The sequence below is a fragment of the Kryptolebias marmoratus genome, linkage group LG3, assembly GCF_001649575.2.
Source record: "Kryptolebias marmoratus isolate JLee-2015 linkage group LG3, ASM164957v2, whole genome shotgun sequence".
NCBI classification, from domain to species: domain Eukaryota; kingdom Metazoa; phylum Chordata; class Actinopteri; order Cyprinodontiformes; family Rivulidae; genus Kryptolebias; species Kryptolebias marmoratus.
In genome coordinates this window covers 23,538,602-23,556,358 of record NC_051432.1, presented here as the reverse complement: position 1 = coordinate 23,556,358, position 17,757 = coordinate 23,538,602, and the positions used below count along the sequence as shown (strand labels likewise).

Genomic DNA, 17,757 nt, shown 5'->3' with positions numbered 1-17,757 from the left:
CTTTGATTTTTAGTTTAAAATAATCAACTTCCCGGCAGCTGTTCAACAAACACATGTAAGAATGTATTTTTTCTGTTTTTTGTTTTAAAAATAAATTGTATTAACTCTGCCATTTTCTACCTTGTTTTCATTTTCTTTTGGAACAAAAATGTTTCTATTTTCAGCAGAAAATTTACCCAAAAGCCACAGCAGGACAAAATTTATTCAAACAATGATCTACTTGGATCCTTAAACTTCAACTTCTTCATCCTCTTCGTCCTCCAGCGTCTTCCTCTCCTGCTCAAGATCAGGCCACTCGTCCACAGAGGCTAAAGACTCCTGAGCAGGATGTGAACACATGAACGTGTTGGTTTTGAACCGAGCGAATAAATGATCGCATTAATCTGCTCTCACCTGATAAAACTCGTCCTCTCTGGGTGCCATCGGCTCGTCAGGCTCCTCGTCGGTTAATAACTCCTTCAGGAAAAGACGATGAAGGTTATCGATGAAGGTTATTTGAGGTGTGACGGTGAAAATCTGGTGAAATGATGAGAGCATGAAACCTCACCTCCTCATCTCCACCTGAAGCGTCTTGTTTTTCCATCTCCAGATACAACCTGAGATTCAACAAGGTTTTAAACTACTTAAAGATCAGCACCTCTTTAAAACCTTTCTCTAAACATTTTACCACTGATTCCCCAAAACTACATCTGCCAATATTCTCTTTAGTGTAGATTTAGCCTGTCTCTCTAGTAGTGAATCCATGAGGGACCCCAAACAAACAATAATTCAGATCCAGATTTAAGGAAGTCAGTTCAAAGGTGAACTAGAAGCTCTCAGAGATCTCCACCAAGGCCACAGTGGGATTAAAAAACAGTTTGATCCGGATCATAATCTGGATTATTTAATCCATCGTTTATTGTGACGACCCCAACATCTCCTGAGCGTTTCATCCTAATCTATTCGTTAGACAAACAAACCAACTTTCTTTGGTGGAGGAAACAAAAGGATCACATGTAAATTTTTAACAAAGGGATTACCTGTGACCTTTGACCTTTGACCCAATGAACCTTGAAATCAACAGGGATCACCTTTGACCCATGAGGTGTCCAGCTGTGCAGTTTGACATTCCTACATTACACTGTTACAGGTCATGTAGGTCTCAGAGTATGTGTTGGGGATGACACTCAGCTACTACCACCCCAAATTTAAGCTCAAAATTTATAAAATGAAGTCATAGCCATTATCGCTTTTACTAATGTTTGTTGCATTGTTCTCTTTATCAGAATACACTACACTTTCTTGGAAAATGTGATAATCCCTTAGAAACTTACAAAGACTTCTCTCCAAATTGTTTCTGTCCTGAAAAAAAATAAGAGCAAACAAATTCAATTTTCAGTAGCGTCGAAGAAGAAGCAACATGAGACGAGAAGCTTCATGAACTCACTGAAGATCACTCCGAACAGGCAACAAAACGACACCAGGAGGATCAGGAACGTAAAACATCCAAAGACGACGGCCACCACAAAGGTAGGAAGGCGGTTCAGATCTAGAAATAAAAAAATAAAAAAACAGATAATAATTAAAGGACAAGCATTTCTTAAAGGAATGCACATCTCTCACCACATTTTAAGCCTGAATTTTAGACTAAAATCAGTTTATGTTGAAAAATGACAGAGTTATAGCCGTTTTGGTCAAACATTGAAAATAACATTTACGCACAAACTCATGTAATATCACACAATGTCCCTCTCAGAGTATGACTCTCAGCTACTACCAGACCAAATCTTAGGTGAATATCTGTAAAATTGATTTTGTTACCATTTCTGTGTATTTTTAAGGTCACTTTGCCCTGGCATCCATCTTGAAATGAATTGACCCCAAAGGTTAATCTGTTGTAGGCCATCCATTGATTACTTTCTGAGAGTTTCATTAAAATTCATCCACTGGTTAATGAGTTACTTTGGTAACATAGAAACACATGGACATAAACATAATTGTCTGCCTTCGCCTTTGACAGCAGCAGATGAAAACAGCATTATTGTCATACTTTATAAGGATGTTCTGATTGGACAACCAGCAGCAGATCAGGTACCTTTTTTATTCACATAGCGTCTCTTACTGCTTACAGCAGTGGTGTTGTCGAAGCTGTCTGACACTTTACAGCGGTACGCCCCGGAGCTTATCCTTCCCACAGACAGCAGGAGAATGGATTCTGACGGCACCCGATCGACCACACGGTAAAAATCTCCACTTTGGTTTAGAAGTGTGTCGTTGAGAAACCACTGGAAACGTGGATGAGATCCTTTCGCTGCCTTGCAGTAAAACGTCAGGCCAATGACCTCGTAGTTTTCTGCCATGCTGTCCTGGGACTCAATCGTCACGGGCCCACCAACCGGGACTGTGGGATTAAAACAGCAAAGGCAATTAGACGGTAACAGCTAAGCAGTATTGGCCTTATCCTGATCAAAATGTACAACAAGTGACAAAGCTAACAGCAGTAAACGCAATCATTGTCCTTTGGCTTCAAAATAGAAGTTGCTCTCTTGACTGCTCCCTTCTTCAGGGGTTTCGCTACTGCGAGCGAATTTTGCACAAAAGATTTGGCGATTGTTTTACGTCAGACGCCGGTCCTGACACAACCTGGGCTCGAACCAGCAGCCTCAGAATAAAAGACCGCAGCAAAGCTACCATGCTTCAAAGCAAAAGTAGTTTCAAAATTCTGCAATGCAAAAATGAATTGGCGTTAGACAAAAAAAAAGTGTAATTAGTTTGACGTACCAACTTTTAAGGGCAATGACTGACTGTGTAAAGTCTGGTCCCCATTGTTTGCATGGCACTTGAACGATCCGCCGTCCTGGTCCATGACCACTGGAACCCTAAAAGTTGTGTTTCTCTCTTCAATTGTCACGTTGTTGACCAGTTCTGTGTTGTTGTAGAGTGAGAACGTTATAGGCAGAGCTCCTTTCTCTGACTGACAGGTGATAATAGCAAAAAAGCTTTGGGAATCCTCCTTCAACACGGTGAACGAGATGTTGGGCTTTGACAACAAGTCTGAGGGAACAGAAAAGTGGAAGATGTTACTCCACTGAGTTGGAAATATCTCTGTAAATATATAAATATATCTCCACTTGGTTCTGACCTTTCACTGTGATAAAAACATCAGAGCTTCTGGAGGTGAATTTCAATGTTTCATTGAAGATGTTGGTAGCCACACAACTATAGAAGCCGCTGTGTTCAGAGGTGATTCTGAGGGACACAGATTGTTATTTCATTAACTTCCTCATTATTGCTGACTTCTTTTTTTGAACAGGCAAAGAAAGAGTTGTGCAACATAGAAGCTAAGAAATAAGGCAGCATTTTGTGTCTTACTTTGCATTTTTTGTGATAGTGGCTTATCTTTTGTTAGAGCAATTTTCACTTCTAAATGATGATGCAGACGTGAACACCATTATTTTAAATGTCAAAACATTTGTTAATATTCTTTTTCCCATCCACCCCACTCCTGCATTTTTGGCCCCTAAAATAGAGACTTTAAAACCACATGTTGGGAACCTCAGGGTCTAGTCTCTGCCTTTTGCAGAAGACGTGACTCTGTTGGCATCTTCAAGTCATGACCTTCTGGACTTGGGCGGTTTGTAGCCAAGTGTGAAGCAGCTGGGATGAGAATCCGCTCCTAAAAACCTGAGGCTGTGGTTCTTTACCGAAAAATGTGAGGATGAGTTGCTATCTCACGCAGAGGAGTTTAGGCGTCTTGTTCACCAGGACGGAGCAAGAGATGGCTTGGGGTTTTGTCTGTGGTAATCAGGATGTTCCTCCGGTTTGTTATGGGAAAGAAGGAGCCAAGCCTAAAGAGAAAGCTCTTGATTTACGGGTTCATTCACGGTCATGATGTACAAATCACGAGCGAAAGAACAAGATCCTGAATACAAGCAGCTGAACTGAGCTTCCTCTGTGGTGTGGTTGGGCTCAAAGATAAGGTGATGAGTTCTGTTATTCGGGTGAAGTTCAGAATAGAGCCGCTGCTCCTCAGTATCAAAAGCAGTCAGCTGAAGTGGGTCAGGATTCCTCCAGGGCACCTTCATGTGGAGGCACATCCTTCTGTAGACCAGGGAAGACAAATACTCAGTGGGAGGGAACCTCTGAGAAGAACATCTTGGAATCCTCAGCTCATCCTGGAGCTGGAGAGAGGGCTGTTTGGGCTTTTGTCCTTCCATCCATTTATTAGCCTTTGTTTAATTTATTTCATATATATTCACTTAAAGGAGAACATACAAACTCCACAAAGACCCCAGGTCCAACCCAGGGCCTTCTTGCTGTGAGGCAACTGTGCTAACCACTAAGTCGTCATGCTGCCATTCATATTCAACTACTTATCCAAAGTCTAATAAGTGGTTGAGGATAGATGGATGGATGGGTTGGTGGATGGATGGATGTAACTGACCCATTTTTTTCCCCACTTTTACATTAAATACAGTTTTGTTCATACATAACCATGACTTTAATTATCAAAACCACAGTTTGTGTGATATTTGTCTACGACTGATTACTACATCAAATGAGATATAACACCAAAGTCTCAGTTAGAGGCAAAGATTTTCTTACATTTACCTTACCAAAACACAATCATTTCATAATTCCAACATAGATATTACCAAACAACAGCACATTTATTTTCACATCAATCTTAATTACATGTTCACAATACCACCATGTAATGAATAGTTCCAGACTTTCTGTAGTTTTTGCACTGACCTGTTGATCGTTAACTTGTTCTCTAAGGAGGATGGAGAGATGATCTGTCCATCCAGATGCCACACGTAGGACACGTTATTTCCAGATGCAACTTTACATTCCAACTCCAGGTTATTTCCCTCAAAGAGCTCCTTCGGACCAGAGTGGAAAATCTCTGCATCTTTTACTGGTTCTACAAAACAGACAAAAAAAAACCCAAAAAATGTTAATAAACTTAAACAAAGGAACTGTTGTTATCAGAAACGTCATGGTCTGTGAGAGCAGTTATTCATAAGCTTTGGTTTTGGTATTTAGTTTTCTGATTAGGTTGTTCTCCAAGTTGCTCTAGATTTTTCTTTTTTTTTAATCAGCCACCACTGAAAGGCAAAGACGACAATAATGTTTTTTATTTGCTTGTGTGTGTGGTCTTGTGACTGTTACCAAAATATCTCATGAAACACCAGACAAATTTTAATGAAACTTGCAGAACGTGATCATTGGATGTACCTCTACTACACAATTCAAGATTGCTGCCACGGCCAACTGAACTTCAAAAACACAAAAATGATTCTAACTCAGTCAGTTTTACACATATTGAGCTAAGATACAGTGTGGGATCAGTGTGTTGATCTCCAACACATAGACTGAATTCTAACTGATAGCATATATCTAAAAAAATCTAAATGTTGTCATTAACTATTTGGAGTCAGCTCTGTCTGTTAGCAAAATATCAACACATTTCAAGATGGCTGCCATAGACAGCTCACCTCAGAACGGAATAATTCAGTCAGTTCTTCAAATACTGGGCTAAAATTGGGAATTGTAGTAGCTGAGAGTCATTCACAACACATGCACCAAGTGCGACTCATCATGCAAAATCTTTGCTTAAAATTTTAGCATCAACTGTCGGATCAACCCTGTTTGTCTGTCAACAAAATATCTCATGAACCACTGGACAAATTTTAGTGAATCTTTCCAGCTGTTATCACTGGACGTACTTCCACAACCAAGTCGATTCAGTTCAAGATGGCTGCCACCAAAATGGCTGTAACTCAAGTCAGTTTCACAGATATTTATCCACAGTTTGATGTGGTAGTAGCGGAGACTGAGACTGATCCCCAACACATTTACTGAGCACGAGATCGCACATGATGCTTTTCAAGGCTTGACCAAAATGATTTAGACATTTCTCAACATAAAATGATCTCAGTCTAAAACTCTGGCATGAAAACCGGCGGGCAGTAAACATTCCTTCAAGGAAGGCCAGCCCTTTAGTTTTTTAGGTGAAGAATGAGTGAGTAAAGTGTTTTTTTGTGTTTACTCACCAATAACCCTCAGGTAGTGGGGTTCGCTTACAGTGGCGTTTATGTTTGTGTTGTTTTGGACACTGGCCTCACACTCAAAGTACCCCTCATGTGAAAGTTTGATAATTTGGAGAAAAGTCCCAGTATTCTCTCCAATTGGGACGGTGTATTCACCAAACGCATCATCACGGTTGCCCACCCTGGAAACGGTTAAGAATTAAAACAATTTTCATCAGTTTGTCTTTTTTTTGTTATTTAATTTCAGCACATTGTGTAAACTGAGCGCGCTTACTTGAATAGTTTCAGCAGGATTGGTTCGTTATATTCGTTGTAAATTTCACACTCAAACTCAACAATGTATTTTACCAAAGCCACTGAGGGGATAACAAGTCGTGGAGGGTCCAGAACAAATTCATCTGAATAATAAAAATAATAATAATTACAATAATAAAACAAATTGACCCAAAATGACCCAAAAGTCATCAGCTACAAAACTGACTTACCGTTTGCTTTGGGGCAGCAGCACATGCCTGCAGAAATAAAAAACATTATTTAATGTGTAAACATTAAATAATTATGTGTGCTGAATGCAGTTTGAATCGTTCTGCTCACCCAGAATTACCACAGAGATGAAGGCGAACATGTTTCACGCAGCGACAGACCTCAGGAGGTGTAAACGGTGGCGAGTTTGACAGTTTTAACCAGAGTGATGTGTGCAAAAGCTACATAAACAGAGACGCATGTGAGGAACTGATAATGGTGAGGAGAACCACCTCCCTGCTGACACCTCCTCTGTAACGTCTCCTCAGCCGGCTGCCCGAACAGTTCAACAAGTCAAACACACAATGAAGTGATCATGAAGGTGCGATCAAGTTTTTATTCTTATTGATTTAATTTAAACTATTTTTTAAACCTAAAACCAGTGCATTAGCAAAAAAACAAAACAGAAAACAACAGTGTACAGTAGCTGCTCAACACAATTTCACATTTTTCATACAGCAATGTTTTAACATTGTTTAATAAACTTCAGGTCAACGTTAAAATTTACTTTTCAAATTAAAAGAAGGACTAAAGATGGGCAGGATCTTCTTATACCGTCATCTCCGTGATCTGAAAGAGAGACGGAGAGAAAAATCATGGTTTTTTTTGTTTTTAAATCGTTAGATTTACTTTAGTAGTTTGTTAAATTTTATTGAATGACTTGAAACATTTTTTCTATCATACAGTCATATTTACAGATAAATGTATTTTATGTAAACTGATGACTTTTCCAGACAACCAGACAGCCAAGCAACCAGGCAACCAGACAACCAAACAACCAGACAGGGAACAAACCAAACTGGAAGAATATATAGGCAGGCACTGATGAGGTGAGTGGTGATGGCTGAGCTTAATGAATATGAGGAGCAGGTGTGAAACGGGGAGCATGTTGAGCAAAAGGAAGGTGACGACACAGAGAAACACCGGGGAACACAAGAAATTTCAAAACAGCCTCTTTAGTCCGATGTTATGTGTGATTGTTTGCAGTATGATGATTTCCTGCTTGATCTGTTAGTTCTTGGAGTATGGTTCAGGAAGTTCTCAGCTATTACAACGTCAAATTTTCACTCAGTAGCTGTAAAATTACCTGAATTACAGTCATTTTTGTGTTAGCTAAGGTCAAATAGCTTTGGTAGCCATCCTGAATTGACCTGACTTGTAGAGGTGAATCCAGTGATTATTTTAGGAGAGTTTCACTAAAAACCATCCACTGATATATATCTTGAGATATTTTGCAAACAGACACACACAGGCAGTTGCATTATCACGTCTTTCAGCGGCAACAATAAATAAGTAAATAAATAAGCAGGTTCATGGCAGTAAAGTTAGAAAAAGCTGGAACAAATGTGACTGTTTGGTGGATTTACAGGAAAAGGCCTCTTTTCTGTAAAAATAATGTAGCAACAAAAGTTTGAAAAGTTGCATCCAAACAGAAAAAACTAACAACCTCTAAAAAAACTTAGTGAAGTTACTGTATTTGTGTGCTAACTGAGAAGTGTTGGGGTGTAAATGGAGTGTTTTCTGCTTTATGTTCACCTGATTTTGAAGTTCGCGATCTGCAGAGAACATCTGAGCCTGGGGGGTCACCGACAGAGACTCCGGTTCTGAAAGATGAAGCGCAGCAGAACCTGGACTGAAGACAGAACAGACACCAGCTGCCTTCAAACTGCAGGAACTCTTTCCAGGAATTAAAGCCTTTTTTTATTTGGGTTAAAGAAAAGCTAACCTGACTCCTCATCAAAGCTGATAAGACTTACTTTGCTGTTGAAATGTTGGGTAAAGCTGTGCAAAAAACACAAAAATTTAGCCTGATTGGATGTTTCATAGGAACATATTTCTCCCCCTCACACACACTCACACACCTTGGGAGTAGTCAAACATCTTGTAAACACAGATTAGACCCACTGCCAGCATCAGGAAGAGGAAGCAGCAGAACAGTAAGGTGATGGTCTCAAACGGGGAGGTGTAAAGATCTGTTGAAGAGATTGGAAAAGGTCATTCGTAAAATTCTGCCACAATAACGTAGAAATAAAAGAAAAAGTTCAAAACGTTAGCTTTACTTTGTGGCACGTGGGTGCAGGATGTCGCTTCAGTCATCATGTTTAGGATCGGCTCTGATTGACACAAAAAAACACATAAAAAAGTAAAAGTTAAATGTTAAAATGAGCCCAGAACAAACAAGTTTGATAAAAGCAGCAACAGTTGTTCTCTGTTGAAAGCAGAAATGTCCAACTATTTCTTTAAAATTACTTTTCCTTGTGGCCTTCTGCTGGTCTTTTTACTGTAAACCACCAAAGGTGAGAGGCAATCATGTTTTTGCTCGTGTCTGTGTGTTGGTTTGTCTGTGCTGTTAGCAAAATATCTCATGAACCAGTGGACGGATTGTAATGAAACACTCAAAAAAAAAAAAAAATCATTGGATGCATGTACGTCTACAACTGATTTATTTATGGAGTCACCCCACATTCAAGATGTCCGCCACAACTAAGCAACCTTAGAAAATACAAAAATTGGCTGTAACTCAGATAGTTTTACAGATATTGACCTAAAACTTGATGTGGTAGTGGTTGAGCATTATCTCCAACACATATTTTGAGCATTACACATTGCGTGATATTTAAGCCAAAAACTTTGGCATTAACTTTTAGGCGTCAACCCTGGCTGTCTGTTAGCAAAATATCTCATGAATCAGTGAGAAATTTTAACAAAACTTTCAGAAAGGAATCATTCAACGTGCATCTACAACCTTTTCGAGTCACTTAAATTCAAGATGGCCACCCAACTAACTATAACTTAGTCAGTTGTACAGATATTGAGCTAAAATTATGTGTGGCAGTAGCTGAGAGACATCCTCAGCACGGGCTTCAAGCTCTAACAAATTACATGAGATCTCTCAATCCTGAATGAGGTTAAGCATGACGTTTTCAGCAAAACAGCTGCGCCTCTGTTCCTGCTCAGCAAAGGATCAACTTAGTGTAGGTCTTAATTTGTTGTTTGTTTTAGTTACCTGTGATTTGGACCAACACTGCAGCACTCTGCACCCACTGCCCTGAGGGGTTGAAGCTGTCTCTGGCCCTGCAGCGGTAATACCCAGAACGCTCCGGGCTGAATTTGGTGAGGATGAGGGTTTGTGTTCGATTGTCGGAGGCAAACTGAGACTGGATGGGCTGACTGTGAGGATCCACAAGCGACTCAGACAGGAGGACAGAGTTGTTGAAGAGCCAGGAGAAGCGAGGGAACGTTCCTCTGCTGATCTGACATCTCAGCCGGGCAGCAGCCAGTTGGGCCTCCGCCGTGTACAGATAGTCCACCTCCAGCTTCACCGCTCCTCCAACTGGGACTGGACAAAACGGGGGAGGATGACATCAGACTCAGAGCTTGTGGGTCAACAAGAGGTGGGCATTTTGTGCACACTTCTCACCTACTTCCAGGGTCACAGACTCACTGCTCAGGTCCTGCGCCCCGGTTTTCAGTCGGCACTGAGCTTCGCCCATGTCGAGCCCGATTACCACGGCAACGTCAAACCAAGCAGAAAGAGACTCTGAGGACGCCACAGACGCGACCTCTTTGTCATCAAGCAGGAGAGAGAAGTTCCCAGGAGGGCTCCCTATTGATGACCAGCAGGTTACGTTACCGTGGTAACCGCCTCCAACTTTGAAGATGGAGAATGAGATCTTCGGTTTTGAAGCATAAACTATAGAAGGAACATGAGGAGAGAGAGTGATGATAAAATTACCTGAATCAGGATTATAGCTGTTATTATATTTTGTTTTCTGTTGTTTTTTTTTTAATGATTTGTTCTTGAGTCTCTATGGATGTTTCAAACTGAGAGTTTTATAAAAGATTTATAAATCCTCAGTGAAGTTAAGCTCTTCCTGGTTTAATGTTTTTGTTTTGTTTCTGATGTTTTTTGGTTAAAAATACAATTCCACTTCCCTTTTATTTATTTGATTTACGTTTTAATTGCAATTTATTTTCTCTTCAAAACAGATTTTTTTTAGTAGTAGAAAAGTCATTGTTTTTATGTTTAGACTAATAATCAGTAATTCTCTTCAATAACTCTGATGTTTATGAGTCACATTCAGAGAATCATGACAGTTTGGTTCTGAGTTAATCGATTAATGCCTGTTTCTGGCATTTCAAAATAAAATGCTAAAACACCAATGTCATCTGGGTCATCAACACTTCCACACAACATTATTCTTAAGATAAGCTGTTAAAATGTTCCAGAAACAAACTGTTGAATGGTTGATGTTCCTCTGGGCAGAGTCTCCACCTCTGCTCCATCTGTACTGTAATAATTTTTTTTACCTTTGATTGTCACTTTGACCTCTGTGCTGGTGGAAACCCTCTTGATATCCTGCACCGCAGACCAAGCGATGCAGTAATAATTCCCATCGTGCCCCAGAGTCACCCTCTCCATCGTCAGTGTGTTCCCGGAGATGTTGAACCCAGAGGTCGATGGCGTCACTTCATTCCTGTCGAAAAACCATCTGTAGTAAAGGTGGGAACCACTGTCGACGTCACACCTCAGGGTGATGCCCGACCCCTCGTAAGCAACAGGGGGATAGGGTTCAGAGGTCACTCTGGTGTTTGATGGTGGAGCTAGAAATAAGAGAATAACGTATGTTTGGGGTTTATGTTTGGTAACGTTCAGCCACCATCTGATACTCACTGACTACAGTCAGTGTGATGCTGCTGCTGACTCCTGTCTTTCTTCTTGCTGTGGCCTTACACTGGTACGACCCGGCCGACTCCGCTTTGACCTTTAGGGAGAACGTGGCGTTCCGGTCCCTTTTCTGACCAACATGTATGCCGATCAGGAATCTACCATCCCTGATCAGCTTGTAGATGATTTTTGGAGAGGAGCTGGGAGCAGAACACCAAAAAGCCACCGTTGTGTGGAGATAGGCCATGTCAGGACCCACCAGCACCGGGCGAAGGGAGTGTGATGCATCTGAAGAGTAAAATTAAACCGTACAACACATAACAAACTTCTTTTTTCCACTTTAGCTAAATGCAGTCATTCATAAAACACTCATAAAGTAAAGTCCTTACAGTATTTTTCTCATATTGATGGTTAATGTGTCTTTAAGCAGAATTTGTGACCGAATGTTTACCTACAGAAACAGCCGAAGATGCTGAAAATAGGTTAAACTATGGGTCTATCAGAAGTTTTGCAAAAGCTGCTTGTGTCTGAAAGGCGAGTTCTGTCTTTATGGCGCTCCACCACCCTGCTTGTTCCCTGATATTTATTCTTTAGACAGCTGTCTGACTCGTTCCTCTGTTCTTTCGAGTTTAGCATCAGATTCCCTCTTAAATTTCCACCAAAACGTCTTCTACAAGGCTCTACATTTGTCCGATTCTTCTATAATTGTTTACCTACACAGACCAGCCTTATGTAGGTCCATCAAGTGACTCAAGCTTCACAGAGTTTTCGGCATATTCAAGCAAGTGCTTTGTTTACATTGAATGTGGACCCACATTTTTGAAATTGCATTCAGATTATCCAGAAAACTACTGGAGTGAACTCTTTCAAACTACACCATTTGATGTAGTTCAGGATAAGTTTTTACATAGTTTGAGTTCCAACTTTGAAATAAGTACCTTTAATGTTATTAGCTGTATAGATTAGCTTCTTAACTAAACAGTTTAACTTTACGAGAAGATCTGAAACATTTTAATTATTAGTTATAAGTAGCTCTGTATCTGTATGATCACACTTACTTATCTCGAAGAGCAAACATGTCAGAGCTGAAAGAAAAAAAAAACAAGACATGAAGCATTAAAATTAGCCTGGTAACTAATTCATTTAGGTTGATATTCTTGGAAATAAGATTCAAACAACTCACCCAAAATTGCCAACAACTTAAAAGTGTGACAGTTCATCCTACCGGTGATATGTCTGCATCATTTCGATGTTGGTGTGTGTGTGTGTTGGTGTGTGTGAGGCGAAGTTCTGCTACACATGTGTTGCAAGCAGATAATGTAATGAGAGCGTATGTTTGGCTTCTTCTACATGATGTCACAAAAGCAGGCTTAAAAATATCACAAAGATTTTAATGAGGAAAATTTGCATGTACGTAGAAACATACTTGTGTCCGTTAGTTATATTTAGTTTGTTCAATTGTATTAATGAGCATACATTTTTAGTTTACACTGAAAAAACTTAATAGTCTGAACTGTGCAATCCAAGCTTAATGCATTCAAAATAGAAAAAATAAAACAAAACTTGTCAAACGTATAAAAAAAGCAACACTGTTAAGGTACATTATTATAATGGTGGGACTTTGGCAAAAAAGGGTCACAGCTGTAATTCTTTTGTTTTTAAATTATCTGTTAATGAGAGAGGTGGCACTGGAGAAGAGCAGTGGTCAGAGCTGCTGCCTCACAGCAAAAAGGTTGCAGGTTTGCTTCCCGACGTGGGGCCTTTCTGGGCGGAGTTTGAATGTTCTCCTTGTGCACGCATGGGTTTCCTCCAGGCACTCTGGTTTCCTCCCACAGACCAAAAACATGCATGTCAGGTTGATTGGTAACTCTAAATTGTCCATAGGTGAGAGTTTGAATCATTGTTTGTCTCTATGTGTCCCTGTGATGGACCAGGGTGCCCCGCTCAAGACAGGCACCAGCTCCCCCGCGAACCAGAAAGGAACAAGTGTGAAAAGAAAATGGATGGATGATGATGAGGGTTCATCGCTCCCCTGATACTGTTCAGTTTTTTCACTTCCAGATGAATTTTTTGCCATTTGAAGGCTTTAAATTAAAGCTGAAGTCTGTCGACTGACACGGGGCGTCCTTCAGAAGGTGATCGGGTAACGTTCTTCCGACTTCTCAGCAATGTGGCGTGCTCCTTCACCAAGAAACGCTTGTCTGAGTTGCTCTGTAAGAAAGATAAAAAAAAACCTGAATGCACAAAGCAGAAACACTGATGTCCTAACTAAAATTCTCTAAGAGGAGCAAAATAAAATTGGTGTGACTTGCATGTTTTCCCTTCATCTCTATGTCCACATTTTGAGTTGTAAAATTTGTGCCTGATTTGTCTCACTGTGGATTGTAGGAATACTATAAGTTGTGTGATGTCTTACCACAACCAGCATGTCTTTGAGTCTCTCAATTGCCTTCTGGTTGGCTCGTCCTCTTGAAACATATGAGGTTAGGATGATGCTAAGGGCACAGAATGCCACATTTATGTTTCATGTCATATTTAAACATCAGCAAATCAATCAGAATGTTTCACTGGTGTTGTTCATGGCTGATCTTTTATTATCCACTTTGCATACTTACATCTCAGCTAAAATAAGTGGCAGGGCAAAGGCCTCCGAGGCCAAGTAGCGAAGAGTGTTCTGGACTGAGCTGGGAAGACTGGATACACAATCCTCTGTTACATTAAACACAGTTTTTTCATTTAGAAATGGACCACAGAACGTCCTGCAGAAGGGAACAGAGGAATAAATCTTTAATGCTGAATATCTCAAATAAATAAATACATACATAATTGTATGTATTCAGTTTTAAATTAGACTTTTGCGAGCAAAATATAATGTATGTGAGTAATAGCTACATAAAAAGTAATAAAGAAATGAATACATGTTTTTCTCTTTGGAGTGGTAGAAGTCAAAGACCAGTGCAGCTGCAGCCATGAAGAGACTAAGTAACAGCATGAAATAAAATAAAACTGAGGAGCTGGAGGCTCGAAACATCCGCTGCTCTGCTACGCAACATCGCAGGACACTGAACTGCAAAAACAGAGACAGAAAGATGAACAATGGTGGAAAAATGTTAAGCCTGCTTCATGATGTTTAGTACTTTTGATTACATATCCTAATGTTGAGGACAATGAATGCGATACTTTTAAGTTCTTTTTCATTTTAAGTGTTTAAGGAAAATGACAAAAGTGTAAATTAAAAGATCAGAAACCAACTAGTAGCCTGTTAGCTCAGTAATTCTTTGGTCTTGCTTAGCTTAGCAAAAAGGCCCAAAACTAACAGGTCTTGCTGTTAGCTTAGCTTAGTAAAAAGTCTATTTTGTGTTCAGATAATTTGAAAATATTTAATTTCCCATCTTTTTACGAAGCTGCGCTAACCTTAGCCTCAGCTCTATATTTGATGTACATGAAATATTCAAAACTGTTTGTTCAAAAACCCCTAAACAAACAATAACCTAAACGTAGTTACAAACTTTCAAACTGTTGGGGTATCTTTCTGTTTGTTTTAATAATCAGCTAAAGAAGTAGCATTACGAAACACAGTTAAAAACAAAAGAGATTGTAAGAGAAAATATTGCAGCATGTGCTCATTTGGAAAAAATACAGTATGTTTCAGACAACCTTTTTGATATAGAATGTGAACACCAGTGTGATGATTCCTATCAGAGGCAGCAGAGGGCAGTAATAAACTCCCACCCAGGACACGGTCTGAATATAAACCAGGTCCAGGACATTGAACGGGATCAGAAAACGCTGTTTCCCAGACAACCGAGCCAGCAACGATGTTGGGTACTTCTCCTGCAAAAGCCTGCCAAACAGCGGAAAAGGAAGCTTATTACTTCATCAAAGTATCAGAGACAGAATCTTTCTTGATCTTCTGTGGATTCTAGTTAAGAGACAGCAAGCGGATGTAATCTTTTTGTTCAAAGCAGCTTCATGACTAAGACAGAAACTTGCTGTTAATTTAAATCAAACCCACTTCCTGGGGTAGTTCAAAAGAAAAGTGGTGCTGAAAGTGGCAAGGAAGTTGAAGATACACAGCTTGTACATCTCTCTGCCAAACTGGTTTTCCCTGCACTGAGAAGTTTGCTGCTGAAAAAGAAAAAGAGAAAAACGCAAATCAAAAGCTCTGCCAAAAAGAAGCATTTAAACTGACTTTACCAGAATTGCAAGTTGTGAACATCTGAGTGAAAGACACTGAGTGTTTATTGTGTTTCATAAGATCAGTGTGTGAAAACATTACTTTTACTCACATTGGTATTTGATTTGAAGACGAAAACTAAGAAGATCCCAAGGGAGGCCAGTTTCAAGAAGATGCTCCTAAAAACATTTAAAAAAAAACAAAACCCTTGTGAGTCCTTGCAGTTGTGTTTTTGCTTTCTTTACAGCCATGTTACCCATGTTCCCTATTACCTATGTTCCCTGGTACCTATGTTCCCTGGTATCTATGTTCTCCTAGGATTAATAATGAAAGTCATGGAAGAAGCTTGGCTCCCCCTTCAAATCTCTTTTAATACAAATGACAAAACTACAGAATTACAGAGCAGGCATTGTCTCATGAAATCATACCGGGGAACATAGGGGATCCAGGGAACATTAGAGGGTACTAGGAAACATAGGGTGTCCTGGAACAAAGGGATCCAGGGAACATAGGGATGACCCCATTTTTTTCTTACCTCACAAGTGTTGTATTCACTTGCACAGTCAAGGAGTAGTCTTCAAATGATGAGATCTTGCGGAAGATGTGAGGGAGGACTAGGTTCACAAATGTAATGGTGATCGGAGGAAGATACTGAAGGACCAGCTTGGCCAACCACCCGTGGCCGTCAGTCTAAAGAGCACAGTTACTTATGAGAAACAAATTCACTAACCACATATCACAGGGGAAAATAATGCAGGATGCATCCCTCACCGTTTCAAGGTATTTTGATGACAAGTAGATGAGGCAAAACGCTCCTCCAAGCAGAGATATAACAATTATGTTGAGGATGAATCTGAGTAGGTAGAGAAGCACCTTTTGTCCTAACGTCCTCTGAGCCTTACGCAAGGAGAAGCTCTGCTCCTCCAGGAACAGCTGAGGAACAGACACAGAGTTTTCACATCTGATAAGTATACAAATGTAGGTTCGACAGTAGGACTTTTTGCGCAGAAGTCTGCCCGTTCACCTTGAGATCATTTCGGATGAAGCTATGCTTGAGAGCAGCAGCTGAAGGATCCTGGATGTTGAAGTCCCAGCCGCAGAAGATCTTAAAGCTCACATTCATGCTGTAACGCTTCCCCAGCAACCAGGTGTGCTTGTAGCCAACAATAGTTCTGTAAGAGACGAGCAGATGTATGAAAAATAACTGATGACATGTTTTATTTATTGATTTTATGCAGCGTTGCTTTGAATCGCTGACCTGCGGACCACCATGATGAGACTAAGGAAGAAGATGGTGAGGATTCCAGCGCGGTACAACAGAGGTGTGTTCAGACAGGGCAAATTCAGAGAGCCAGGTTCGTAAAAACCAAAGAAAACTGGAGAACGATCCAGAAACCCCTTTCAAAAATAACAGAAGAGACATCTGCATTATATGACGCAAGTATAGAAAACATTTAGTGCGTATACACAGATTAAGAAAAACAAAGAAACTCCTACCGATCCAAGTAAGGTGTCTAAAACTGAGTCGTTTTCTTCAAATCTCAGATGTTCTGTGAAAAAATGGAAAAGGGCTCTTTAGAACTTCAGGAACATGTAGGCTCATTTAAGTTTCATTTATTCCACTTTTTTTTCTTACCAGTTCTGTTGCTATAATATAATGTGGGCCCAATAATGAATCCCCCGATGAGAAGGCAGTGGAGCAGGTTAAGGTAAATCAGATATCTGAGGAAAATAAAATAGGCCTTCACGCCTACTCCAAACTTCCCTGGAACAAATGGAACATTTTAGTCATTAAAACCGTTTAATTAGACAGTAGATTACATGAAACAATGGACGTGCTTCTGGTCTATGTTACCCTGGATTTTATGGAGCGTGTGTCGCCATGGCAACAGGCCTGTCGCCACCTCTCCCATCTGAACCCAAACCCTCCTCCTGTTGTTGGCCTGGCTCCGCCTCCAAGACTCCCAAAAGCCAATGTTGCTGATTTGCATCTTCCTCCTTTCCCTAACCAGCAGCACAGTCGTGTCATTGGTGAATTATCTGGTTGTGTTTTGTACACCCATGCCCAACCATCAGTGATATGTAAAAACAATCACATTAAACAAATTTAAGCTAATAAATATCCAATATTACAATTAAAGGCCTAGCATTCCTTGAAGGAATGCATATCGCCCGCCGCCTATCATGTCACGTTTTTAGACTAAGATCATCTTGAAGCCAGGGGTGGAAATTAGCACCCGCCACCGGCCGAATGCAGGTAAATATTTGAAGTGGCGGGTGAATTTGATCAACACACACGCCACTGTGGCGGGTTGGCAATTTGAACAGAAAAGGTGTTATTTGTCCTCTTGACA

At 40.3% G+C, this 17,757-nt stretch overlaps 3 protein-coding genes across 6 annotated transcripts in view; all 3 read right to left on the bottom strand.

Annotated features, from left to right (window-relative positions):
- Positions 1-65: 65 nt before the first annotated feature.
- si:dkey-93h22.7 (Fc receptor-like protein 5) lies at positions 66-7,082 on the bottom strand. The gene is made up of 14 exons (XM_017417013.3): positions 7,066-7,082; positions 6,630-6,739; positions 6,521-6,547; positions 6,310-6,433; positions 6,039-6,217; positions 4,735-4,906; positions 3,122-3,228; positions 2,761-3,033; positions 2,075-2,380; positions 1,427-1,528; positions 1,314-1,341; positions 548-596; positions 394-456; positions 66-318 (listed from the first exon to the last, which is right to left on the bottom strand). The coding sequence occupies exons 2-14, from the start codon at positions 6,658-6,660 to the stop codon at positions 229-231; spliced, it is 1,551 nt and encodes a 516-aa protein (XP_017272502.1). The 5' UTR covers positions 6,661-6,739; positions 7,066-7,082; the 3' UTR covers positions 66-228.
- Positions 6,994-12,580, bottom strand: LOC108236344 (Fc receptor-like protein 5). 3 transcript variants are annotated; one of them, XM_017416926.3, is made up of 11 exons: positions 12,410-12,580; positions 12,285-12,311; positions 11,233-11,514; positions 10,869-11,162; positions 9,979-10,251; positions 9,565-9,897; positions 8,618-8,671; positions 8,420-8,530; positions 8,315-8,339; positions 8,094-8,190; positions 6,994-7,127 (listed from the first exon to the last, which is right to left on the bottom strand). In XM_017416926.3, exons 1-11 carry the CDS (start codon positions 12,444-12,446, stop codon positions 7,107-7,109), a joined length of 1,554 nt encoding a protein of 517 aa, XP_017272415.1. In that variant the 5' UTR covers positions 12,447-12,580; the 3' UTR covers positions 6,994-7,106. The 3 variants fall into 3 exon arrangements, 2 of the variants coding, with proteins under 2 accessions (XP_017272415.1, XP_017272414.1); XM_017416925.3 differs by having other exon boundaries at positions 8,094-8,161; XR_005232978.1 differs by having other exon boundaries at positions 7,112-7,127; positions 8,284-8,339.
- A 16-nt stretch (positions 12,581-12,596) lies between these two features.
- Positions 12,597-17,757, bottom strand: part of tmc8 (transmembrane channel-like 8) — an 8,463-nt gene continuing 3,302 nt past the window's right edge. Inside the window, exons 3-16 of one of the 2 annotated variants that reach the window (XM_017416996.3) lie at positions 17,259-17,407; positions 17,040-17,168; positions 16,901-16,953; positions 16,662-16,801; positions 16,428-16,575; positions 16,175-16,336; positions 15,939-16,093; positions 15,516-15,582; positions 15,242-15,351; positions 14,884-15,070; positions 14,145-14,293; positions 13,842-13,985; positions 13,643-13,721; positions 12,597-13,437 (exon numbers count right to left, since the gene is read on the bottom strand). In XM_017416996.3, coding sequence (XP_017272485.1) covers positions 13,318-13,437; positions 13,643-13,721; positions 13,842-13,985; positions 14,145-14,293; positions 14,884-15,070; positions 15,242-15,351; positions 15,516-15,582; positions 15,939-16,093; positions 16,175-16,336; positions 16,428-16,575; positions 16,662-16,801; positions 16,901-16,953; positions 17,040-17,168; positions 17,259-17,407 — 1,792 coding nt within the window. In that variant the 3' untranslated portion in view covers positions 12,597-13,317. Of the gene's footprint in view, positions 13,438-13,642; positions 13,722-13,841; positions 13,986-14,144; positions 14,294-14,883; positions 15,071-15,241; positions 15,355-15,515; positions 15,583-15,938; positions 16,094-16,174; positions 16,337-16,427; positions 16,576-16,661; positions 16,802-16,900; positions 16,954-17,039; positions 17,169-17,258; positions 17,408-17,757 lie in introns of both variants that reach the window. The other variant, XM_017416995.3, reaches the window with a different exon arrangement.

Coding starts and splice junctions, on each gene's coding strand:
- si:dkey-93h22.7 (XM_017417013.3), bottom strand. CDS start 6,660: ATGTTCGCCTTCATCTCTGTGGTAATTCTGG. Junction 4,907..6,038: donor CCACTACCTGAGGGTTATTG/GTGAGTAAACAC, acceptor TCTGTTTTGTAG/AACCAGTAAAAGATGCAGAG. Junction 457..547: donor CTTCAGGTGGAGATGAGGAG/GTGAGGTTTCAT, acceptor CTTTTCCTGAAG/GAGTTATTAACCGACGAGGA.
- LOC108236344 (XM_017416925.3), bottom strand. CDS start 12,446: ATGAACTGTCACACTTTTAAGTTGTTGGCAATTTTGG. Junction 10,252..10,868: donor GGTCAAAGTGACAATCAAAG/GTAAAAAAAATT, acceptor TTCCTTCTATAG/TTTATGCTTCAAAACCGAAG. Junction 8,162..8,314: donor CCCAACATTTCAACAGCAAA/GTAAGTCTTATC, acceptor TTCATCTTTCAG/AACCGGAGTCTCTGTCGGTG.